Source organism: Bolinopsis microptera, chromosome 13 (genome assembly GCF_026151205.1).
Source record: "Bolinopsis microptera isolate Bmic1 chromosome 13, MBARI_Bmic_1.0, whole genome shotgun sequence".
NCBI classification, from domain to species: Eukaryota; Metazoa; Ctenophora; class Tentaculata; order Lobata; family Bolinopsidae; genus Bolinopsis; species Bolinopsis microptera.
This window is the reverse complement of record NC_087084.1, coordinates 7,350,865-7,376,873: the sequence shown is the minus strand read 5'-3', so window position 1 is coordinate 7,376,873 and position 26,009 is coordinate 7,350,865. Positions and strand designations below refer to the sequence as shown.

At 38.7% G+C, this 26,009-nt stretch overlaps 1 protein-coding gene across 1 annotated transcript; it reads left to right on the top strand.

Annotated features, from left to right (window-relative positions):
- The first annotated feature begins 1,161 nt into the window (after positions 1-1,161).
- LOC134825297 (collagenase 3-like) lies at positions 1,162-25,650 on the top strand. Its single transcript, XM_063837460.1, has 18 exons — positions 1,162-1,365; positions 1,750-1,806; positions 4,437-4,538; positions 4,954-5,105; positions 5,302-5,379; positions 5,666-5,801; positions 6,716-6,848; positions 6,984-7,092; positions 7,229-7,351; positions 7,915-8,059; positions 8,366-8,425; positions 8,708-8,845; positions 9,013-9,124; positions 10,940-11,071; positions 11,287-11,403; positions 11,593-11,693; positions 25,068-25,150; positions 25,457-25,650. Exons 1-18 carry the CDS (start codon positions 1,164-1,166, stop codon positions 25,565-25,567), a joined length of 2,091 nt encoding a protein of 696 aa, XP_063693530.1. The 5' UTR covers positions 1,162-1,163; the 3' UTR covers positions 25,568-25,650.
- Positions 25,651-26,009: the final 359 nt, after the last annotated feature.

Here is a 26,009-nt window from a genome sequence, read left to right as displayed (position 1 = left end):
CTGACTCTGACTCTGACTCTGACTCTGACTCTGACTCTGACTCTGACTCTGACTCTGACTCTGACTCTGACATTTCCTGGTTTAATCTCCTAACAGTGATCGAGCCTAACGAAGTATCTGATTACAAAATTTGCAAGGCTGCAAAATTAAATCTTCCGGGCATATATATTTCAAGGCTGAAGCACTAAAATCGGTTATATTTTTGTCCCCAAATCACATCATGATTAATCTGACAGAGTTCCATGGAATACATTCCTACCGTTTGCACTTTTTTTTCCTGTTGGAAATTGCGGGATAATTCGTTTATGTCGTCCAATATCTAGTCATTCGCTGATTATTTTACATTTTATATTTACATTTTATTTTTACATTTCACATTTACATTTTACACTTAAATTTTATATTTAAATTTTATCGTACTTAATAAGCTACCTTTTACATTTATGAATTTCTTAAATATAATTATACTGTTGAAACTTACGTACTCCGTATTGAATAACATTAAATGTCTACTAATGATGGCTTACTAATGTTCAACTGGTAAATGTTTTGGACATGTCTCTCCATATAAACACGGTAACACGATTATTAACCTCCCATATAATCTCCATAAACACGATAATCCGATCAACGTAATTAATAGGGGATCATTCCCTAAAATATTTATAAAATATTCATAAAATATTTAATGGGGCGCTACACACTGCACTGTGATGTTTTGCTTCAGCATTCTTCCTACTTTGACGTTTTACTCGATCAGCACAATTATCGTCATTGTCAAACATTTTTTACAGCAAACAATATTTTATCATTATACATTCTTTCATCTTTAAAGAGGAAATCTCGAAATTGATTCTCCGACTGGTCTGTTTTTTTTATTATTTTTTTTAAAATTTTTAAATATGCAACCTACTGGTATGGTCTGATTTTTTAATGTGTGGTAGTAAACTATATTCGTTTTGGTTTTATAAATGTTAACCGATTCACCTATGAGAGTGTAAGTGGTAACCGTGGGGCACCTTTTTACACAAATATCCAGCTAAAGCTTGGGACTGCAAGAGATAATTATTTTCAATTAACAACGCATATTTATATGTTTATAAACGATAGTTTAACTGGTCCACATTTTACATATTGTAACTAAGCGACCCTTGTAGAACAATATGAAGGTAGTAGTGGTGATATCACTGCTCTCGCTACTGGTCATTGGGGCGCTCTCTCAAGCAGATCTTGATTTTGTAGATGAATTAGCAGATTCTGCAGATTCTGCAGCTCCTGAAGCTGAAGCAGATTCTGCAGCTCCTGCAGATTCGGCAGCTCCTCAATCAGAATCTGAAACTCCTCCTGAAGCTCCTGAAGCTCCTGGTTTGTTATTACTTTATATGTATTTTTACGTCTTTAAAATTCTTATTTATTTTTACATTTATCATCATGGCTAAATGTTTTAATGTAAAAGTGAACTCAGAAGCTCAAAAGTTTTGGTATGAAGGTATAAAATTGTGGATAAAATGTTAAAAATATACAAACACTGGATTGTTTTTATTTTTGTTAGGTTCCATTCTGGGTTGCTCGTAAAGTTGTAAACACTGTTCTGCTTCCCACCTTGTTTTTGAAAAGAATTTCTCCTAGGGTACCTCGTCGTCATTGTTGAGCTCCAAAATCTGCAACATGAAAAAGTAACAAATCTAGCCAAGGTTAAGTCTGATATTGTTTCTTATTGTTATTAACTTAATTCTGGCGATTCTTCAGAGGAGGAGGTACTCAGCTGTCAGTTTGACGAGAACGATGAACGATTTGCTGGTGTCGGTAAGTCAGTGTGTATGTTTGTTTGTGTTGTTAACTTTATTGGTGTCGGTAAGTCAGTGCGTCTGTTTGTTTGTGTTGTTAACTTTATTGGTGTCGGTAAGTCAGTGCGTATGTTTGTTTGTATTGTTAACTTTATTGGTGTCGGTAAGTCAGTGCGTCTGTTTGTTTGTGTTGTTAACTTTATTGGTGTCGGTAAGTCAGTGTGTATGTTTGTTTGTGTTGTTAACTTTATTGGTGTCGGTAAGTTAGTGTGTATGTTTGTTTGTGTTGTTAACTTTATTGGTGTCGGTAAGTTAGTGTGTATGTTTGTTTGTGTTGTTAACTTTATTGGTGTCGATAAGTCAGTGTGTATGTTTGTTTGTGTTGTTAACTTTATTGGTGTCGGTAAGTTAGTGTGTCTGTTTGTTTGTGTTGTTAACTTTATTGGTGTCGGTAAGTTAGTGTGTCTGTTTGTTTGTGTTGTTGACTTTATTGGTGTCGGTAAGTTAGTGTGTCTGTTTGTTTGTGTTGTTGATTTTATTGGTGTCGGTAAGTCAGTGTGTCTGTTTGTTTGTGTTGTTAACTTTATTGGTGTCGGTAAGTTAGTGTGTCTGTTTGTTTGTGTTGTTAACTTTATTGGTGTCGGTAAGTCAGTATGTCTGTTTGTTTCTGTTGTTAACTTTATTGGTGTCGGTAAGTTAGTTTGTCTGTTTGTTTGTGTTGTTAACTTTATTGGTGTCGGTAAGTTAGTGTGTCTGTTTGTTTGTGTTGTTAACTTTATTGGTGTCGGTAAGTTAGTGTGTATGTTTGTTTGTGTTGTTAACTTTATTGGTGTCGGTAAGTTAGTGTGTCTGTTTGTTTGTGTTGTTAACTTTATTGGTGTCGGTAAGTTAGTGTGTCTGTTTGTTTGTGTTGTTAACTTTATTGGTGTCGGTAAGTTAGTGTGTCTGTTTGTTTGTGTTGTTAACTTTATTGGTGTCGGTAAGTTAGTGTGTCTGTTTGTTTGTGTTGTTAACTTTATTGGTGTCGGTAAGTCAGTGTGTCTGTTTGTTTGTGTTGTTAACTTTATTGGTGTCGGTAAGTCAGTGCGTCTGTTTGTTTGTGTGTTGTTAACTTTATTGGTGTCGGTAAGTCAGTGTGTATGTTTGTTTGTGTTGTTAACTTTATTGTGTCAGTGTGTCTGTTTGTTTGTGTTGTTAACTTTATTGGTGTCGGTAAGTTAGTGTGTATGTTTGTTCATGTTGTTAACTTTATTGGTGTCGGTAAGTCAGTGCGTCTGTTTGTTTGTGTTGTTAACTTTATTGGTGTCGGTAAGTCAGTGTGTATGTTTGTTTGTGTTGTTAACTTTATTGGTGTCGGTAAGTTAGTGTGTATGTTTGTTTGTGTTGTTAACTTTATTGGTGTCGGTAAGTTAGTGTGTATGTTTGTTTGTGTTGTTAACTTTATTGGTGTTGATAAGTCAGTGTGTATGTTTGTTTGTGTTGTTAACTTTATTGGTGTCGGTAAGTTAGTGTGTCTGTTTGTTTGTGTTGTTAACTTTATTGGTGTCGGTAAGTTAGTGTGTCTGTTTGTTTGTGTTGTTGATTTTATTGGTGTCGGTAAGTCAGTGTGTCTGTTTGTTTGTGTTGTTAACTTTATTGGTGTCGGTAAGTTAGTGTGTCTGTTTGTTTGTGTTGTTAACTTTATTGGTGTCGGTAAGTCAGTATGTCTGTTTGTTTGTGTTGTTAACTTTATTGGTGTCGGTAAGTTAGTTTGTCTGTTTGTTTGTGTTGTTAACTTTATTGGTGTCGGTAAGTTAGTGTGTCTGTTTGTTTGTGTTGTTAACTTTATTGGTGTCGGTAAGTTAGTGTGTATGTTTGTTTGTGTTGTTAACTTTATTGGTGTCGGTAAGTTAGTGTGTCTGTTTGTTTGTGTTGTTAACTTTATTGGTGTCGGTAAGTTAGTGTGTCTGTTTGTTTGTGTTGTTAACTTTATTGGTGTCGGTAAGTTAGTGTGTCTGTTTGTTTGTGTTGTTAACTTTATTGGTGTCGGTAAGTTAGTGTGTCTGTTTGTTTGTGTTGTTAACTTTATTGGTGTCGGTAAGTCAGTGTGTCTGTTTGTTTGTGTTGTTAACTTTATTGGTGTCGGTAAGTCAGTGCGTCTGTTTGTTTGTGTGTTGTTAACTTTATTGGTGTCGGTAAGTCAGTGTGTATGTTTGTTTGTGTTGTTAACTTTATTGTGTCAGTGTGTCTGTTTGTTTGTGTTGTTAACTTTATTGGTGTCGGTAAGTTAGTGTGTATGTTTGTTCATGTTGTTAACTTTATTGGTGTCGGTAAGTCAGTGCGTCTGTTTGTTTGTGTTGTTAACTTTATTGGTGTCGGTAAGTCAGTGTGTATGTTTGTTTGTGTTGTTAACTTTATTGGTGTCGGTAAGTCAGTCCGTGTGTCAACTCGTATAATCCATCAATTTGTTTCTTTGTTGTCAAACTGAGGACGAAATGACAAAGGCATGTATACCCGTAACGTTGACAATATATCGACGTATCTTGTTTCAAAATGAATAGACTTTCATTTTCCCCAGTAGTCAAACGATATCTCAATGCGTTGGTAAACCTATTTTAAACCTATTTTAAACCTATTTTAAACCTATTTTAAAGTTTAAACTAATTTCAGACCCGACTGAACAGAACACGATTGATAAACTTATCCAGAAGATTCAGGGTACTGCAATGGGAGGGTTCATTCGCAAAGTAATCGCAAGGAATATTAAAAAACGTAAGCAAAGCTGCAACGTTTAATGCTGCTTCCCACACCCTTCAGCAATGAAAATTTACCCATTTTTCATCCAAAAATTTGATAAACGCAAAACTCGCAGCTGACTTCATGTAACTATATTAACTAACCATAGTAACTATAGTAACCAATCTTAAACTCGCAGCTGAGTCCATGTAACTATATTAACTAACCATAGTAACTATAGTAACCAATCTTAAACTCGCAGCTGACTCCATGTAACTATATTAACTAACCATAGTAACTATAATAACCAATCTTAAACTCGCAGCTGACTCCATGTAACTATATTAACTAACCATAGTAACTATACTAACCAATCTTAAACTCGCAGCTGACTCCATGTAACTATATTAACTAACCATAGTAACTATAATAACCAATCTTAAACTCGCAGCTGACTCCATGTTCCGGAGAATGTTAGGACGACTCATTCAAGATCCTGCAGACGAGAACTTTGATGAGGGAGATGTTGATATCACAGAACCTGTGTCTGGACCCTTGACCTCCCTGATAACTAAAGTATTTGGGGAGACTAAAACTGTCGTGGTAAGCTTTATTAAAAGATTACAGGAAGACAGGATAACTAAAATCACCAAGGAATCGTAAAGTCTTTTTTATTGTCAAATGAAGATTGAAGATGATAATAAATGTATAATAATAATATATATATAATATATATATACATATATATAATATAATTAATTTTAATTAACATATTTTAAAAACAGAAATCCTTTCTCAGGGTTACCTCAGAACGTTCGGTTTCTTTGCCAAGGTTTTAGGAATGTCACCCAACAAACTTGAGAACTACCAAGGAGGGGTAAGAAAATCATTAAATAATTAATATATTCAATCATTAGATAATAAGTATGTACTTCTTTGTTATAACTTTATAATGTGGATTCAATGTTATCGATTTTATTATTACTTTAGTACTTCGACACTTACAAATATATTAAAATGTATCGGACTGCACGTGTGACTGCACGTGTGACTGCACGTGTGACTGTACGTGTGACTGCACGTGTGACTGCACGTGTTACTGCACGTGTGACTGCACGTGTGACTGCACGTGTTCCCCACGTAACCAAACAACCTTCCCCTAGATACCCCCATGTGCGATCACACAAGCTATCAAGGAATTCCAAGTGTTCAACAAATTGGAACCCTCAGGACGGCTCACCAAGGAAACCAGGGAACTGATGACTAAAGAGAGGTGTGGCAATCCTGATGTTGGATGTGGTAAGTTTTTACCTTCTATCGATACTATATTTTAAACTTGGCAAAATCTCCCCGGCAACGGCTAAAAGCTCTGAAAATTGGCCAAAAATTGACTCTCCGTTAAAATCAATTCTCTTAAATGGAGTTGAAAACTTGGCAGAAAAAGGATATGCAAAATCATTATAGTTATAATACGTCTAAAACACAGTGATAGTCGATAAAAGCTAGCACGTTTGAACAATAACATTCCAGCCGGATCACCATGATAATTGGTGTCCGCATCGAGAGACAAGCCTAAAATTATCAAAAACAAACGATTAACATTATCAAAGTGAATATGCATTAGGGTAGAATGAAATAGTAAATCCAAAGCCGGAAAATACCATTAATTGTAAAATTGTGGTGCTACGTGTACTGAGTTTGAATGGTACCCTGGGAACCATAACGAAAAACCCAGTACTAGAGCTACCTTCAGGAATATAATGGACACGTTGCATAATAACATTAACAGCAGGGCGAATATATTTTAAAATACTGCAGCAGAAATCAGATCAGTGAGGAAGCTAACTTCGTTATCGAATGAGAAGGGAGTGTGAACCTTTTTACTAGCCAATAGGATCGCAGCATTCTGCAAGGCTGAATATCCTGCAAATCCTGCTTATTAGATTACGCTAGGAATTTAAAGCTACTCAGGTTACCACAGGGACGCAAAGGTCACCAGTTATGTGTGTTTATTCCATAAAAATTATAATATAAAACACTGAGTGTATGTGCGCAATATGTCCTGAGAAGGTTACTAGTTTATTATATTTTTCATTTTATGTGGTGAGTTTAAATTAAACTTAAGACTACTATCTTATAGTCTCTTTAATCTGATATCGATAAAAAGGTTATGAAGAGGTAATCAACCGGTAACCGTATTGATTTTTCCACAGAAACTCCTGACTGTATCGCTGAACAGGAAAACGAAGAAAATTCAGAATATCTTGATAGAAGAAGGAGATCACTGAGCAGACAGAAAAGATGGGAAGTTGTTTCCGGCCGGACATGGAAAAGCGGGGATTTCAAGTACGTATTCATGATTCGGATGTTCTTTCGCAGGCTGCACTATCATAAAAGTTGTTTTTGTTGTTTTGGGTGGCCAAATATTCCGTTACCGTTACCTTTACTATAACTATTTTTCTCTTTTACATAATCTTTCAGGTATTTCTTCGAATCTTACACAGAGGACCTCTCCCTAGAAATTCAGAGAAGAGAAATTGAAAGGGGGCTCAGGGAATGGACGGAAGTAGCTCAAATAAACTTCATAGAGGTTTTTTGTGGATTTTTTGTTTGTTTACGCTAAATAAACCCAATCTTTACCGTTTATACGTGCATAGGAATAAACCGACAGAGATCAGCCATTTGAAAAATAGAGCGCAATCTTTTTAAGATTTTTCTCTCCCCAGGTTGACAATGAAGATGATGCAGATGTGTCAATAGGTTTTGGTTCTGGAAATCACGGAGATAAGTACGCTTTTTCAGGACCTGGTGGTGTGCTAGCACACGGTTACTATCCCAGAAAAGGAGAAGTGAGTGGTTCAATTATTTGACTATTTCATTTTAAATTTGATTTCATTAAATTTGATTACTGTGAGAAAATGCATTCTTTACCTAAATTTTGTTCGACGGTCTAGCTTCTGTGTGCTTGCTTGTTTCGCATTGTTAACCAATGCAATAACAACCCAACAGTAATCACAATAACCACAATAACCACATTAACCACAATAACCAATCCAATAACAATTCATATGCAGTAACCATAGTAACCACAGTAACCACAGTAACCACAGTAACCAATGCAATAAAACCCATATACATTAACCACAGTAACCACAGTAACCACCGTAACCACAGTAACCAATGCAATAACAACCCATATACATTAACCACAGTAACCACAGTAACCACAGTAACCAATGCAATAACAACCCATATACATTAACCACAGTAACCACAGTAACCACAGTAACCACAGTAACAACAGTAACCACAGTAACCAATGCAATAACAACCCAGATACAGTTACCACAGTAACCAATGCAATAACAACCCAGATACAGTTACCACAGTAACCAATACAATAACAACCCAGATGCATTTTGATGATGATGAGAAGTTCACTGCTGACCAGTATTCCGGAACCAATCTCTACTACGTAGCTACACATGAGTTTGGTCACGTGTTAGGTATCAGACACACTGACGTGAAGAAAGCTGTGATGGGACCTTACTATCCTGGTATATATAATGTAATATACTGCGAGCTGAAAATGAAAGTGAAACTTTCAAGTCCAGACGCCATCATTTCATTTTCATTACAATAACCCTGTTTAGTCGTTGACTTCTGATAATAGCAGTTCTTTACTGTTCAGTTTATCAAAATATGTGAAACTTCTAAGTTTATATATGGTCCAAGTTATGGCCAACAAAAACAACAACAATTGATTTGAAAAACTCTGAATTGGCTTTAAATTGCTGTGAAAATGACAAATGTGTGATTTGATATGTGTCATGAATCTAGTTTTAAAACCTATTTGATTTCAGGGTACAAGACAGAGATTGATTTAACTGATGATGACATTACAGCAGCCAGAGCTCTTTTCGGTAAGTCATGCTGCAGTAAAATAAACGTTTATTTGTACGATTGACGATTATTTAACGCTTCGTGTTTTATTAGATTAGTGGACAGTTAATTTTCTAGAGTGGTAAAATTAAGTACGAAAATTTAGAAGCTGATCAGTAGATTACGTGCAAACGTTATTCATTTTGCACCGAATATCTGGCATATGATAATTGCAATAACTTTTAATTTGAACATAGTTGAAATATTGAAATTTTATAACGCTTAACATATGTTATAACGTTAATAATGTGGGATTATATTAGGGGAAGGAAACGGTGCGGTAAGGCCACTCGGTGGATCCAGTGGTGATGATTCTGAGGGAGAGGACAGTGACTCTGAAGAAGGAGCCACTGAAGGAATTGGACCTGACAACATTGAAATTGGAGACTTTCCAGAATCTGGTAAAAGTTTTATTGATATCAATTTGTTATCAGTACATTCATATAAGTGATATTCAAGCGTTATACAGAATCACGCCAAAACTTTAAACTATCGTGATAATCTACTGAATTGTTTTATTAGGCAAGCATCCCCTAGAGTGCAGATTACTAACATCACTACATTTCAGAAGATGGAAGAGGTTGCCTATCTGAGATCCACGCAGCCTTCAACCACCCCACGGAAAAGTATGCCTACGTCATCTCAGGTGGTACATACGTCAGACTTGAGGCTGATGAAAGGTGGGTCACAGTTTTAGTGAGTTTTAGCAGGGTTTATTACGTCAGACTTGAAGCTGATGAAAGGTGGGTCACAGTTTTAGCAGGGTTTATTACGTCAGACTTGAGGCTGATGAAAGGTGGGTCACAGTTTTAGCAGGGTTTATTACGTCAGACTGGAGGCTGATGAAAGGTGGGTCACAGTTTTAGCAGGGTTTATTACGTCAGACTTGAGGCTGATGAAAGGTGGGTCACAGTTTTAGCAGGGTTTATTACGTCAGACTGGAGGCTGATGAAAGGTGGGTCACAGTTTTAGCAGGGTTTATTACGTCAGACTGGAGGCTGATGAAAGGTGGGTCACAGTTTTAGCAGGGTTTATTACGTCAGACTGGAGGCTGATGAAAGGTGGGTCACAGTTTTAGCAGGGTTTATTACGTCAGACTGGAGGCTGATGAAAGGTGGGTCACAGTTTTAGCAGGGTTTATTACGTCAGACTGGAGGCTGATGAAAGGTGGGTCACAGTTTTAGCAGGGTTTATTACGTCAGACTGGAGGCTGATGAAAGGTGGGTCACAGTTTTAGCAGGGTTTATTACGTCAGACTGGAGGCTGATGAAAGGTGGGTCACAGTTTTAGCAGGGTTTATTACGTCAGACTGGAGGCTGATGAAAGGTGGGTCACAGTTTTAGCAGGGTTTATTACGTCAGACTGGAGGCTGATGAAAGGTGGGTCACAGTTTTAGCAGGGTTTATTACGTCAGACTGGAGGCTGATGAAAGGTGGGTCACAGTTTTAGCAGGGTTTATTACGTCAGACTGGAGGCTGATGAAAGGTGGGTCACAGTTTTAGCAGGGTTTATTACGTCAGACTGGAGGCTGATGAAAGGTGGGTCACAGTTTTAGCAGGGTTTATTACGTCAGACTGGAGGCTGATGAAAGGTGGGTCACAGTTTTAGCAGGGTTTATTACGTCAGACTGGAGGCTGATGAAAGGTGGGTCACAGTTTTAGCAGGGTTTATTACGTCAGACTGGAGGCTGATGAAAGGTGGGTCACAGTTTTAGCAGGGTTTATTACGTCAGACTGGAGGCTGATGAAAGGTGGGTCACAGTTTTAGCAGGGTTTATTACGCCAGACTGGAGGCTGATGAAAGGTGGGTCACAGTTTTAGCAGGGTTTATTACGCCAGACTTGAAGCTGATGAAAGGTGGGTCACAGTTTTAGCAGGGTTTATTACGTCAGACTTGAGGCTGATGAAAGGTGGGTCACAGTTTTAGCAGGGTTTATTACGTCAGACTGGAGGCTGATGAAAGGTGGGTCACAGTTTTAGCAGGGTTTATTGTTTAATGATAAGGGGTGGCAGAGAGGTCAAAAATAGACAAAACGTTGCTGACTTAAAAAGTAATGTGAACCTGAACACAGTAACCACAGAAACCATGCAGTAACCATAGAAACCATGCAGTAACCACACTAACCACACTAACCACACTAACCACCCTAACCACCCTAACCACACTAAACACACTAAACACACTAACCACACTAACCACACTAACCCTACTAACCACACTAACCACACTAACCACACTAACCACCCTAACCACACTAAACACACTAACCACACTAAACACACTAACCACACTAACCACCCTAACCACCCTAACCACACTAAACACACTAAACACACTAACCACACTAACCACACTAACCCTACTAACCACACTAACCCTACTAACCACACTAACCACACTAACCACACTAACCACACTAACCCTACTAACCACACTAACCACACTAACCACACTAACCACACTAACCCACTAACTACACTAACCAAACTAACCAGGAACATGCCGGTTGTATCAGAAGGGTACCCCCAGAATGTAGCTGAACAATGGCCGGGAGTGGAGGGTGAAGTAGACGCAGCCTTCACAGACTACGACAATGGCAGGACCTTCTTCTTTGTTAACAGCTACCCGTGAGTTTGAATACACTTTTCAAAAGGGTCGTTTTCAAGTTGGAGGGATTTAATTATTTTAAGCTGACGTATTTGAAAAAGCAAACTTGTTATAGTTTCTAACTAATCAGTTAAGATATTTTAATACTAAGAATTAATGTTAATTTATGCTAAATAATGCTAATCAATGCTAATAAATGCAAGTAATAACATTTTAAAACAACATATTACCTCAGAAGAAGGAAAGTGTACTGCTGGAACTGGAACGAGTCTAGGATGGAGATGGACGGAGAAGATGAGGAAAACACTGTCTTTGCTCCTCTTCCTCAGACGGAAATCAAGGGGATTGCTAGGTTCGTTTGAGCCGCGCGTTCGCATTTGAGCTGTGTTTTTTAACTCATATTAACATCAAAACGTCTTGGCATAAAATGTATCTATTGAACTGTCTGAAAAAAGTCATTCCGAGATAATGGTCACATAATAGTTACATATAACATATATATACACATAATAGATACATTCAACTCACACTATTCCCACAGTTACCGTGACTACGTTTTGTTTCTGTTCGAGAGCGAGTACTACTTGTGGACTCCAAGTACTGGTGTGTACGCAGAGCCACAGTCATGGCCTTATCAGTCAGGTAATATAATTAGAACCTTCTAGTAAGACAGTCAGAACCTTCTAGTAAGACAGTCAGAACCTTCTAGTAAGACAGTCAGAACCTTCTAGTAAGACAGTCAGAACCTTCTAGTAAGACAGTCAGAACCTTCTAGTAAGACAGTCAGAACCTTCTAGTAAGACAGTCAGAACCTTCTAGTAAGACAGTCAGAACCTTCTAGTAAGACAGTCAGAACCTTCTAGTAAGACAGTCAGAACCTTCTAGTAAGACAGTCATAACCTTCTAGTAAGACAGTCAGAACCTTCTAGTAAGACAGTCAGAACCTTCTAGTAAGACAGTCAGAACTCTAGTCATCGTACCTAGTAAGACAGTCAGAACCTTCTAGTAAGACAGTCAGAACCTTCTAGTAAGACAGTCAGAACCTTCTAGTAAGACTGTCAGAACCTTCTAGTAAGACAGTCAGAACCTTCTAGTAAGACAGTCAGAACCTTCTAGTAAGACAGTCAGAACCTTCTAGTAAGACAGTCAGAACCTTCTAGTAAGACAGTCAGAACCTTCTAGTAAGACAGTCAGAACCTTCTAGTAAGACAGTCAGAACCTTCTAGTAAGACAGTCAGAACCTTCTAGTAAGACAGTCAGGACCTTCTAGTAAGACAGTCAGAACCTTCTAGTAAGACAGTCAGAACCTTCTAGTAAGACAGTAAGAACCTTCTAGTAAGACAGTCAGAACCTTCTAGTAAGACAGTCAGAACCTTCTAGTAAGACAGTCAGAACCTTCTAGTAAGACAGTCAGAACCTTCTAGTAAGACAGTCAGGACCTTCTAGTAAGACAGTCAGAACCTTCTAGTAAGACAGTCAGAACCTTCTAGTAAGACAGTCAGAACCTTCTAGTAAGACAGTCAGAACCTTCTAGTAAGACAGTCAGAACCTTCTAGTAAGACAGTCAGAACCTTCTAGTAAGACAGTCAGAACCTTCTAGTAAGACAGTCAGAACCTTCTAGTAAGACAGTCAGAACCTTCTAGTAAGACAGTCAGAACCTTCTAGTAAGACAGTCAGAACCTTCTAGTAAGACAGTCAGAACCTTCTAGTAAGACAGTCAGAACCTTCTAGTAAGACAGTCAGAACCTTCTAGTAAGACAGTCAGAACCTTCTAGTAAGACAGTCAGAACCTTCTAGTAAGACAGTCAGAACCTTCTAGTAAGACAGTCAGAACCTTCTAGTAAGACAGTCAGAACCTTCTAGTAAGACAGTCAGAACCTTCTAGTAAGACAGTCAGAACCTTCTAGTAAGACAGTCAGAACCTTCTAGTAAGACAGTCAGAACCTTCTAGTAAGACAGTCAGAACCTTCTAGTAAGACAGTCAGGACCTTCTAGTAAGACAGTCAGAACCTTCTAGTAAGACAGTCAGAACCTTCTAGTAAGACAGTCAGAACCTTCTAGTAAGACAGTCAGAACCTTCTAGTAAGACAGTCAGAACCTTCTAGTAAGACAGTCAGAACCTTCTAGTAAGACAGTCAGAACCTTCTAGTAAGACAGTCAGAACCTTCTAGTAAGACAGTCAGAACCTTCTAGTAAGACAGTCAGAACCTTCTAGTAAGACAGTCAGAACCTTCTAGTAAGACAGTCAGACCTTCTAGTAAGACAGTCAGAACCTTCTAGTAAGACAGTCAGAACCTTCTAGTAAGACAGTCAGAACCTTCTAGTAAGACAGTCAGAACCTTCTAGTAAGACAGTCAGAACCTTCTAGTAAGACAGTCAGAACCTTCTAGTAAGACAGTCAGAACCTTCTAGTAAGACAGTCAGAACCTTCTAGTAAGACAGTCAGAACCTTCTAGTAAGACAGTCAGAACCTTCTAGTAAGACAGTCAGAACCTTCTAGTAAGACAGTCAGAACCTTCTAGTAAGACAGTCAGAACCTTCTAGTAAGACAGTCAGAACCTTCTAGTAAGACAGTCAGAACCTTCTAGTAAGACAGTCAGAACCTTCTAGTAAGACAGTCAGAACCTTCTAGTAAGACAGTCAGAACCTTCTAGTAAGACAGTCAGAACCTTCTAGTAAGACAGTCAGAACCTTCTAGTAAGACAGTCAGAACCTTCTAGTAAGACAGTCAGAACCTTCTAGTAAGACAGTCAGAACCTTCTAGTAAGACAGTCAGAACCTTCTAGTAAGACAGTCAGAACCTTCTAGTAAGACAGTCAGAACCTTCTAGTAAGACAGTCAGAACCTTCTAGTAAGACAGTCAGAACCTTCTAGTAAGACAGTCAGAACCTTCTAGTAAGACAGTCAGAACCTTCTAGTAAGACAGTCAGAACCTTCTAGTAAGACAGTCAGAACCTTCTAGTAAGACAGAACCTTCTAGTAAGACAGTCAGAACCTTCTAGTAAGACAGTCAGAACCTTCTAGTAAGACAGTCAGAACCTTCTAGTAAGACAGTCAGAACCTTCTAGTAAGACAGTCAGAACCTTCTAGTAAGACAGTCAGAACCTTCTAGTAAGACAGTCAGAACCTTCTAGTAAGACAGTCAGAACCTTCTAGTAAGACAGTCAGAACCTTCTAGTAAGACAGTCAGAACCTTCTAGTAAGACAGTCAGAACCTTCTAGTAAGACAGTCAGAACCTTCTAGTAAGACAGTCAGAACCTTCTAGTAAGACAGTCAGAACCTTCTAGTAAGACAGTCAGAACCTTCTAGTAAGACAGTCAGAACCTTCTAGTAAGACAGTCAGAACCTTCTAGTAAGACAGTCAGAACCTTCTAGTAAGACAGTCAGAACCTTCTAGTAAGACAGTCAGAACCTTCTAGTAAGACAGTCAGAACCTTCTAGTAAGACAGTCAGAACCTTCTAGTAAGACAGTCAGAACCTTCTAGTAAGACAGTCAGAACCTTCTAGTAAGACAGTCAGAACCTTCTAGTAAGACAGTCAGAACCTTCTAGTAAGACAGTCAGAACCTTCTAGTAAGACAGTCAGAACCTTCTAGTAAGACAGTCAGAACCTTCTAGTAAGACAGTCAGAACCTTCTAGTAAGAGAACTAGTAGCAGTCAGAACCTTCTAGTAAGACAGTCAGAACCTTCTAGTAAGACAGTCAGAACCTTCTAGTAAGACAGTCAGAACCTTCTAGTAAGACAGTCAGAACCTTCTAGTAAGACAGTCAGAACCTTCTAGTAAGACAGTCAGAACCTTCTAGTAAGACAGTCAGAACCTTCTAGTAAGACAGTCAGAACCTTCTAGTAAGACAGTCAGAACCTTCTAGTAAGACAGTCAGAACCTTCTAGTAAGACAGTCAGAACCTTCTAGTAAGACAGTCAGAACCTTCTAGTAAGACAGTCAGAACCTTCTAGTAAGACAGTCAGAACCTTCTAGTAAGACAGTCAGAACCTTCTAGTAAGACAGTCAGAACCTTCTAGTAAGACAGTCAGAACCTTCTAGTAAGACAGTCAGAACCTTCTAGTAAGACAGTCAGAACCTTCTAGTAAGACAGTCAGAACCTTCTAGTAAGACAGTCAGAACCTTCTAGTAAGACAGTCAGAACCTTCTAGTAAGACAGTCAGAACCTTCTAGTAAGACAGTCAGAACCTTCTAGTAAGACAGTCAGAACCTTCTAGTAAGACAGTCAGAACCTTCTAGTAAGACAGTCAGAACCTTCTAGTAAGACAGTCAGAACCTTCTAGTAAGACAGTCAGAACCTTCTAGTAAGACAGTCAGAACCTTCTAGTAAGACAGTCAGAACCTTCTAGTAAGACAGTCAGAACCTTCTAGTAAGACAGTCAGAACCTTCTAGTAAGACAGTCAGAACCTTCTAGTAAGACAGTCAGAACCTTCTAGTAAGACAGTCAGAACCTTCTAGTAAGACAGTCAGAACCTTCTAGTAAGACAGTCAGAACCTTCTAGTAAGACAGTCAGAACCTTCTAGTAAGACAGTCAGAACCTTCTAGTAAGACAGTCAGAACCTTCTAGTAAGACAGTCAGAACCTTCTAGTAAGACAGTCAGAACCTTCTAGTAAGACAGTCAGAACCTTCTAGTAAGACAGTCAGAACCTTCTAGTAAGACAGTCAGAACCTTCTAGTAAGACAGTCAGAACCTTCTAGTAAGACAGTCAGAACCTTCTAGTAAGACAGTCAGAACCTTCTAGTAAGACCAGTCAGAACCTTCTAGTAGACAGTCAGAACCTTCTAGTAAGACAGTCAGGAACCTTCTAGTAAGACAGTCAGAACCTTCTAGTAAGACAGTCAGAACCTTCTAGTAAGACAGTCAGAACCTTCTAGTAAGACAGTCAGAACCTTCTAGTAAGACAGTCAGAACCTTCTAGTAAGACAGTCAGAACCTTCTAGTAAGACAGTCAGAACCTTCTAGTAAGACAGTTCAGAACCTTCTAGTAAGACAGTCAGAACCTTCTAGTATCAGTCAAACCTTCTAGTAAGACAGTCAGAACTTCTAGTAAGACAGTCAGAACCTTCTAGTAAGGACAGTCAGAACCTTCTAAGTAAGACAGTCAGAACCTTCTAGTAGACAGTCAGACCTTCTAGTAAGACAGTCAGAACCTTCTAGTAAGACAGTCAGAACCCTTCTAGTAAGACAGTCAGAACCTTCTAGTAAGACAGTCAGAACCTTCTAGTAAGACAGTCAGAACCTTCTAGTAAGACAGTCAGAACCTTCTAGTAAGACAGTCAGACCTTCTAGTAAGACAGTCAGAACCTTCTAGTAAGACTGTCAGAACCTTCTAGTAAGACAGTCAGAACCTTCTAGTAAGACAGTCAGAACCTTCTAGTAGACAGTCAGGACCTTCTAGTAAGACAGTCAGAACCTTCTAGTAAGACAGTCAGAACCTTCTAGTAAGACAGTCAGAACCTTCTAGTAAGACAGTCAGAACCTTCTAGTAAGACAGTCAGAACCTTCTAGTAAGACAGTCAGAACCTTCTAGTAAGACAGTCAGAACCTTCTAGTAAGACAGTCAGAACCTTCTAGTAAGACAGTCAGAACCTTCTAGTAAGACAGTCAGAACCTTCTAGTAAGACAGTCAGAACCTTCTAGTAAGACAGTCAGAACCTTCTAGTAAGACAGTCAGAACCTTCTAGTAAGACAGTCAGAACCTTCTAGTAAGACAGTCAGAACCTTCTAGTAAGACAGTCAGAACCTTCTAGTAAGACAGTCAGAACCTTCTAGTAAGACAGTCAGAACCTTCTAGTAAGACAGTCAGAACCTTCTAGTAAGACAGTCAGAACCTTCTAGTAAGACAGTCAGAACCTTCTAGTAAGACAGTCAGAACCTTCTAGTAAGACAGTCAGAACCTTCTAGTAAGACAGTCAGAACCTTCTAGTAAGACAGTCAGAACCTTCTAGTAAGACAGTCAGAACCTTCTAGTAAGACAGTCAGAACCTTCTAGTAAGACAGTCAGAACCTTCTAGTAAGACAGTCAGAACCTTCTAGTAAGACAGTCAGAACCTTCTAGTAAGACAGTCAGAACCTTCTAGTAAGACAGTCAGAACCTTCTAGTAAGACAGTCAGACCTTCTAGTAAGACAGTCAGAACCTTCTAGTAAGACAGTCAGAACCTTCTAGTAAGACAGTCAGAACCTTCTAGTAAGACAGTCAGAACCTTCTAGTAAGACAGTCAGAACCTTCTAGTAAGACAGTCAGAACCTTCTAGTAAGACAGTCAGAACCTTCTAGTAAGACAGTCAGAACCTTCTAGTAAGACAGTCAGAACCTTCTAGTAAGACAGTCAGAACCTTCTAGTAAGACAGTCAGAACCTTCTAGTAAGACAGTCAGAACCTTCTAGTAAGACAGTCAGAACCTTCTAGTAAGACAGTCAGAACCTTCTAGTAAGACAGTCAGAACCTTCTAGTAAGACAGTCAGAACCTTCTAGTAAGACAGTCAGAACCTTCTAGTAAGACAGTCAGAACCTTCTAGTAAGACAGTCAGAACCTTCTAGTAAGACAGTCAGAACCTTCTAGTAAGACAGTCAGAACCTTCTAGTAAGACAGTCAGAACCTTCTAGTAAGACAGTCAGAACCTTCTAGTAAGACAGTCAGAACCTTCTAGTAAGACAGTCAGAACCTTCTAGTAAGACAGTCAGAACCTTCTAGTAAGACAGTCAGAACCTTCTAGTAAGACAGTCAGAACCTTCTAGTAAGACAGTCAGAACCTTCTAGTAAGACAGTCAGAACCTTCTAGTAAGACAGTCAGAACCTTCTAGTAAGACAGTCAGGACCTTCTAGTAAGACAGTCAGAACCTTCTAGTAAGACAGTCAGAACCTTCTAGTAAGACAGTCAGAACCTTCTAGTAAGACAGTCAGAACCTTCTAGTAAGACAGTCAGAACCTTCTAGTAAGACAGTCAGAACCTTCTAGTAAGACAGTCAGAACCTTCTAGTAAGACAGTCAGAACCTTCTAGTAAGACAGTCAGGACCTTCTAGTAAGACCGAACCTTCTAGTAAGACAGTCAGAACCTTCTAGTAAGACAGTCAGAACCTTCTAGTAAGACAGTCAGAACCTTCTAGTAAGACAGTCAGAACCTTCTAGTAAGACAGTCAGAACCTTCTAGTAAGACAGTCAGAACCTTCTAGTAAGACAGTCAGAACTTTCTAGTAAGACAGTCAGAACCTTCTAGTAAGACAGTCAGAACCTTCTAGTAAGACAGTCAGAACCTTCTAGTAAGACAGTCAGAACCTTCTAGTAAGACAGTCAGAACCTTCTAGTAAGACAGTCAGAACCTTCTAGTAAGACAGTCAGAACCTTCTAGTAAGACAGTCAGAACCTTCTAGTAAGACAGTCAGAACCTTTTAGTAAGACAGTCAGAACCTTCTAGTAAGACAGTCAGAACCTTCTAGTAAGACAGTCAGAACCTTCTAGTAAGACAGTCAGACCTTCTAGTAAGACAGTCAGAACCTTCTAGTAAGACAGTCAGAACCTTCTAGTAAGACAGTCAGAACCTTCTAGTAAGACAGTCAGAACCTTCTAGTAAGACAGTCAGAACCTTCTAGTAAGACAGTCAGGACCTTCTAGAAGACAGTCAGAAACCTTCTAGTAAGACAGTCAGAACCTTTTAGTAAGACAGTCAGAACCTTCTAGTAAGACAGTCAGAACCTTCTAGTAAGACAGTCAGAACCTTCTAGTAAGACAGTCAGAACCTTCTAGTAAGACAGTCAGAACCTTCTAGTAAGACAGTCAGAACCTTCTAGTAAGACAGTCAGAACCTTCTAGTAAGACAGTCAGAACCTTCTAGTAAGACAGTCAGAACCTTCTAGTAAGACAGTCAGAACCTTCTAGTAAGACAGTCAGAACCTTCTAGTAAGACAGTCAGAACCTTCTAAGTAAGACAGTCAGAACCTTCTAGTAAGACAGTCAGAACCTTCTAGTAAGACAGTCAGAACCTTCTGTAAGACAGTCAGAACCTTCTAGTAAGACAGTCAGAACCTTCTAGTAAGACAGTCAGACCTTCTAGTAAGACAGTCAGAACCTTCTAGTAAGGACAGTCAGAAACCTTCTAGTAAGACAGTCAGAACCTTCTAGTAAGACAGTCAGAACCTTCTAGTAAGACAGTCAGAACCTTCTAGTAAGACAGTCAGAAACCTTTAGTAAGACAGTCAGAACCTTCTAGTAACGACAGTCAAGAACTTCTAGTAAGACAGTCAGAACCTTCTAGTAAGACAGTCAGAACCTTCTGTAAGACAGTCAGAACCTTCTAGTAAGACAGTCAGAACCTTCTAGTAAGACGTCAGAACCTTATAGTAAGACCGTCGAGAACCTTCTAGTAAGACAGTCAGAACCTTCTAGTAAGACAGTCAGAACCTTCTAGTAAGACAGTCAGAACCTTCTAGTAAGACAGTCAGAACCTTCTAGTAAGACAGTCAGAACCTTTTAGTAAGACAGTCAGAACCTTCTAGTAAGACAGTCAGAACCTTCTAGTAAGACAGTCAGAACCTTCTAGTAAGACAGTCAGAACCTTCTAGGTAAGACAGTCAGAACTTTGGTAAGACAGTCAGACTTCTAGTAAGACAGTCAGAAACCTTCTAGTAAGACAGTCAGAACCCTTCTCGTAAGACAGTCAGAACCTTCTAGAAAGACAGTCAGAACCTTCTAGTAAGACAGTCTGAAACCTTCTAGTAAGACATTCAGAACCTTCTAGTAAGACAGTCAGACCTTCTAGTAAGACAGTCAGAACCTTCTAGTAAGACAGTCAGAACCTTCTAGTAAGACAGTCAGAACCTTCTAGTAAGACAGTCAGAACCTTCTAGTAAGACAGTCAGAACCTTCTAGTAAGACAGTCAGAACCTTCTAGTAAGACAGTCAGAACCTTCTAGTAAGACAGTCAGAACCTTCTAGAAGACAGTCAAACCTTCTAGTAAGACAGTCAGAACCTTCTAGTAAGACAGTCAGAACCTTCTAGTAAGACAGTCAGAACCTTCTAGTAAGACAGTCAGAACCTTCTAGTAAGACAGTCAGAACCTTCTAGTAAGACAGTCAGAACCTTCTAGTAAGACAGTCAGAACCTTCTAGTAAGACAGTCAGAACCTTCTAGTAAGACAGTCAGAACCTTCTAGTAAGACAGTCAGAACCTTCTAGTAAGACAGTCAGAACCTTCTAGTAAGACAGTCAGAACCTTCTAGTAAGACAGTCAGAACCTTCTAGTAAGACAGTCAGAACCTTCTAGTAAGACAGTCAGAACCTTCTAGTAAGACAGTCAGAACCTTCTAGTAAGACAGTCAGAACCTTCTAGTAAGACAGTCAGAACCTTCTAGTAAGACAGTCAGAACCTTCTAGTAAGACAGTCAGAACCTTCTAGTAAGACAGTCAGAACCTTCTAGTAAGACAGTCAGAACCTTCTAGTAAGACAGTCAGAACCTTCTAGTAAGACAGTCAGAACCTTCTAGTAAGACAGTCAGAACCTTCTAGTAAGACAGTCAGAACCTTCTAGTAAGACAGTCAGAACCTTCTAGTAAGACAGTCAGAACCTTCTAGTAAGACAGTCAGAACCTTCTAGTAAGACAGTCAGAACCTTCTAGTAAGACAGTCAGAACCTTCTAGTAAGACAGTCAGAACCTTCTAGTAAGACAGTCAGAACCTTCTAGTAAGACAGTCAGAACCTTCTAGTAAGACAGTCAGAACCTTCTAGTAAGACAGTCAGAACCTTCTAGTAAGACAGTCAGACCTTCTAGTAAGACAGTCAGAACCTTCTAGTAAGACAGTCAGAACCTTCTAGTAAGACAGTCAGAACCTTCTAGTAAGACAGTCAGAACCTTCTAGTAAGACAGTCAGAACCTTCTAGTAAGACAGTCAGAACCTTCTAGTAAGACAGTCAGAACCTTCTAGTAAGACAGTCAGAACCTTCTAGTAAGACAGTCAGAACCTTCTAGTAAGACAGTCAGAACCTTCTAGTAAGACAGTCAGAACCTTCTAGTAAGACAGTCAGAACCTTCTAGTAAGACAGTCAGAACCTTCTAGTAAGACAGTCAGAACCTTCTAGTAAGACAGTCAGAACCTTCTAGTAAGACAGTCAGAACCTTCTAGTAAGACAGTCAGAACCTTCTAGTAAGACAGTCAGAACCTTCTAGTAAGACAGTCAGAACCTTCTAGTAAGACAGTCAGAACCTTCTAGTAAGACAGTCAGAACCTTCTAGTAAGACAGTCAGAACCTTCTAGTAAGACAGTCAGAACCTTCTAGTAAGACAGTCAGAACCTTCTAGTAAGACAGTCAGAACCTTCTAGTAAGACAGTCAGAACCTTCTAGTAAGACAGTCAGAACCTTCTAGTAAGACAGTCAGAACCTTCTAGTAAGACAGTCAGAACCTTCTAGTAAGACAGTCAGAACCTTCTAGTAAGACAGTCAGAACCTTCTAGTAAGACAGTCAGAACCTTCTAGTAAGACAGTCAGAACCTTCTAGTAAGACAGTCAGAACCTTCTAGTAAGACAGTCAGAACCTTCTAGTAAGACAGTCAGAACCTTCTAGTAAGACAGTCAGAACCTTCTAGTAAGACAGTCAGAACCTTCTAGTAAGACAGTCAGAACCTTCTAGTAAGACAGTCAGAACCTTCTAGTAAGACAGTCAGAACCTTCTAGTAAGACAGTCAGAACCTTCTAGTAAGACAGTCAGAACCTTCTAGTAAGACAGTCAGAACCTTCTAGTAAGACAGTCAGAACCTTCTAGTAAGACAGTCAGAACCTTCTAGTAAGACAGTCAGAACCTTCTAGTAAGACAGTCAGAACCTTCTAGTAAGACAGTCAGAACCTTCTAGTAAGACAGTCAGAACCTTCTAGTAAGACAGTCAGAACCTTCTAGTAAGACAGTCAGAACCTTCTAGTAAGACAGTCAGAACCTTCTAGTAAGACAGTCAGAACCTTCTAGTAAGACAGTCAGAACCTTCTAGTAAGACAGTCAGAACCTTCTAGTAAGACAGTCAGAACCTTCTAGTAAGACAGTCAGAACCTTCTAGTAAGACAGTCAGAACCTTCTAGTAAGACAGTCAGAACCTTCTAGTAAGACAGTCAGAACCTTCTAGTAAGACAGTCAGAACCTTCTAGTAAGACAGTCAGAACCTTCTAGTAAGACAGTCAGAACCTTCTAGTAAGACAGTCAGAACCTTCTAGTAAGACAGTCAGAACCTTCTAGTAAGACAGTCAGAACCTTCTAGTAAGACAGTCAGAACCTTCTAGTAAGACAGTCAGAACCTTCTAGTAAGACAGTCAGAACCTTCTAGTAAGACAGTCAGAACCTTCTAGTAAGACAGTCAGAACCTTCTAGTAAGACAGTCAGAACCTTCTAGTAAGACAGTCAGAACCTTCTAGTAAGACAGTCAGAACCTTCTAGTAAGACAGTCAGAACCTTCTAGTAAGACAGTCAGAACCTTCTAGTAAGACAGTCAGAACCTTCTAGTAAGACAGTCAGAACCTTCTAGTAAGACAGTCAGAACCTTCTAGTAAGACAGTCAGAACCTTCTAGTAAGACAGTCAGAACCTTCTAGTAAGACAGTCAGAACCTTCTAGTAAGACAGTCAGAACCTTCTAGTAAGACAGTCAGAACCTTCTAGTAAGACAGTCAGAACCTTCTAGTAAGACAGTCAGAACCTTCTAGTAAGACAGTCAGAACCTTCTAGTAAGACAGTCAGAACCTTCTAGTAAGACAGTCAGAACCTTCTAGTAAGACAGTCAGAACCTTCTAGTAAGACAGTCAGAACCTTCTAGTAAGACAGTCAGAACCTTCTAGTAAGACAGTCAGAACCTTCTAGTAAGACAGTCAGAACCTTCTAGTAAGACAGTCAGAACCTTCTAGTAAGACAGTCAGAACCTTCTAGTAAGACAGTCAGAACCTTCTAGTAAGACAGTCAGAACCTTCTAGTAAGACAGTCAGAACCTTCTAGTAAGACAGTCAGAACCTTCTAGTAAGACAGTCAGAACCTTCTAGTAAGACAGTCAGAACCTTCTAGTAAGACAGTCAGAACCTTCTAGTAAGACAGTCAGAACCTTCTAGTAAGACAGTCAGAACCTTCTAGTAAGACAGTCAGAACCTTCTAGTAAGACAGTCAGAACCTTCTAGTAAGACAGTCAGAACCTTCTAGTAAGACAGTCAGAACCTTCTAGTAAGACAGTCAGAACCTTCTAGTAAGACAGTCAGAACCTTCTAGTAAGACAGTCAGAACCTTCTAGTAAGACAGTCAGAACCTTCTAGTAAGACAGTCAGAACCTTCTAGTAAGACAGTCAGAACCTTCTAGTAAGACAGTCAGAACCTTCTAGTAAGACAGTCAGAACCTTCTAGTAAGACAGTCAGAACCTTCTAGTAAGACAGTCAGAACCTTCTAGTAAGACAGTCAGAACCTTCTAGTAAGACAGTCAGAACCTTCTAGTAAGACAGTCAGAACCTTCTAGTAAGACAGTCAGAACCTTCTAGTAAGACAGTCAGAACCTTCTAGTAAGACAGTCAGAACCTTCTAGTAAGACAGTCAGAACCTTCTAGTAAGACAGTCAGAACCTTCTAGTAAGACAGTCAGAACCTTCTAGTAAGACAGTCAGAACCTTCTAGTAAGACAGTCAGAACCTTCTAGTAAGACAGTCAGAACCTTCTAGTAAGACAGTCAGAACCTTCTAGTAAGACAGTCAGAACCTTCTAGTAAGACAGTCAGAACCTTCTAGTAAGACAGTCAGAACCTTCTAGTAAGACAGTCAGAACCTTCTAGTAAGACAGTCAGAACCTTCTAGTAAGACAGTCAGAACCTTCTAGTAAGACAGTCAGAACCTTCTAGTAAGACAGTCAGAACCTTCTAGTAAGACAGTCAGAACCTTCTAGTAAGACAGTCAGAACCTTCTAGTAAGACAGTCAGAACCTTCTAGTAAGACAGTCAGAACCTTCTAGTAAGACAGTCAGAACCTTCTAGTAAGACAGTCAGAACCTTCTAGTAAGACAGTCAGAACCTTCTAGTAAGACAGTCAGAACCTTCTAGTAAGACAGTCAGAACCTTCTAGTAAGACAGTCAGAACCTTCTAGTAAGACAGTCAGAACCTTCTAGTAAGACAGTCAGAACCTTCTAGTAAGACAGTCAGAACCTTCTAGTAAGACAGTCAGAACCTTCTAGTAAGACAGTCAGAACCTTCTAGTAAGACAGTCAGAACCTTCTAGTAAGACAGTCAGAACCTTCTAGTAAGACAGTCAGAACCTTCTAGTAAGACAGTCAGAACCTTCTAGTAAGACAGTCAGAACCTTCTAGTAAGACAGTCAGAACCTTCTAGTAAGACAGTCAGAACCTTCTAGTAAGACAGTCAGAACCTTCTAGTAAGACAGTCAGAACCTTCTAGTAAGACAGTCAGAACCTTCTAGTAAGACAGTCAGAACCTTCTAGTAAGACAGTCAGAACCTTCTAGTAAGACAGTCAGAACCTTCTAGTAAGACAGTCAGAACCTTCTAGTAAGACAGTCAGAACCTTCTAGTAAGACAGTCAGAACCTTCTAGTAAGACAGTCAGAACCTTCTAGTAAGACAGTCAGAACCTTCTAGTAAGACAGTCAGAACCTTCTAGTAAGACAGTCAGAACCTTCTAGTAAGACAGTCAGAACCTTCTAGTAAGACAGTCAGAACCTTCTAGTAAGACAGTCAGAACCTTCTAGTAAGACAGTCAGAACCTTCTAGTAAGACAGTCAGAACCTTCTAGTAAGACAGTCAGAACCTTCTAGTAAGACAGTCAGAACCTTCTAGTAAGACAGTCAGAACCTTCTAGTAAGACAGTCAGAACCTTCTAGTAAGACAGTCAGAACCTTCTAGTAAGACAGTCAGAACCTTCTAGTAAGACAGTCAGAACCTTTTAGTAAGACAGTCAGAACCTTCTAGTGAACATTGAACATTATGAATTGTTTTTCAACATTGTAAAGTTATTAAATCGTACACTATTCAATTTTTTTTTATTTCCAGGAGAAAAATCAGTCCATGTGAGTGGAGCTTTTGACGCATTCCTACGAGGATATTTCTACACCGGTAGCGAACAAGCACCTGAGGTAAAGCTCTCGATAAAATCCTTGTTTAGCTTGTTATCATATTAATAACAGTGTACAACAGTTATTAAAGGGTTGCGGGTGGTCAGAATTACTTTTGAGCTGCACCCTGTATAAGTAACAGAGCACAATAAAAAATTTTGTTTTACTTAAATTTTGTTTTACTTAATAAAAAATGAACGGTCTGACCCTATTAAATTCTAATTATATAATGCTTTAAAAAGGAAATTATGATACTTCAGCGGTCCTGCTCTCACATTTATCCCCGCTATCGCAAACATTGTTCATGTATACACACCTTTTTTTCAGAAATACGTGCTGTTCAGATCAAGAGAGCTTATCGAAGGTGACGGAGGACGGGTAGATAAATATTCCTACCGTCGGTTTGACGAAGACATGAACCTTGAAATGTGCTACTAGATATACAACTTTCTTTATTATTTCAGAGGCTCACCTCTGATTATATAATAATGATAAATAATAATATAATAATAAATAAATAATAAATAAATAATAAATAAATAATAAATAAATAATAAATAAATAATAAATAAATAATAAATAAATAATGAATAAATAATAAATAAATAATAAATAAATAATAAATAAATAATAAATAAATAATAAATAAATAATAAATAAATAATAAATAAATAATAAATAAATAATAAATAAATAATAAATAAATAATAAATAAATAATAAATAAATAATTAATAAATAATTAATAAATAATAAATATTATTAGATCCGAACGAGAATGTTTTTATCTTATTGGGGAATTGCTATGTTAAAAACTGAAAGAGAAATGTTTAATCAACTCAACAGATTATTTCATCAGTTATGTAAACTTTATTTTATTA

Coding starts and splice junctions, on each gene's coding strand:
- LOC134825297 (XM_063837460.1), top strand. CDS start 1,164: ATGAAGGTAGTAGTGGTGATATCACTGCTCTCGCTACTGGTCATTGGG. Junction 11,694..25,067: donor GTCATGGCCTTATCAGTCAG/GTAATATAATTA, acceptor TTTTATTTCCAG/GAGAAAAATCAGTCCATGTG. Junction 25,151..25,456: donor GTAGCGAACAAGCACCTGAG/GTAAAGCTCTCG, acceptor CCTTTTTTTCAG/AAATACGTGCTGTTCAGATC.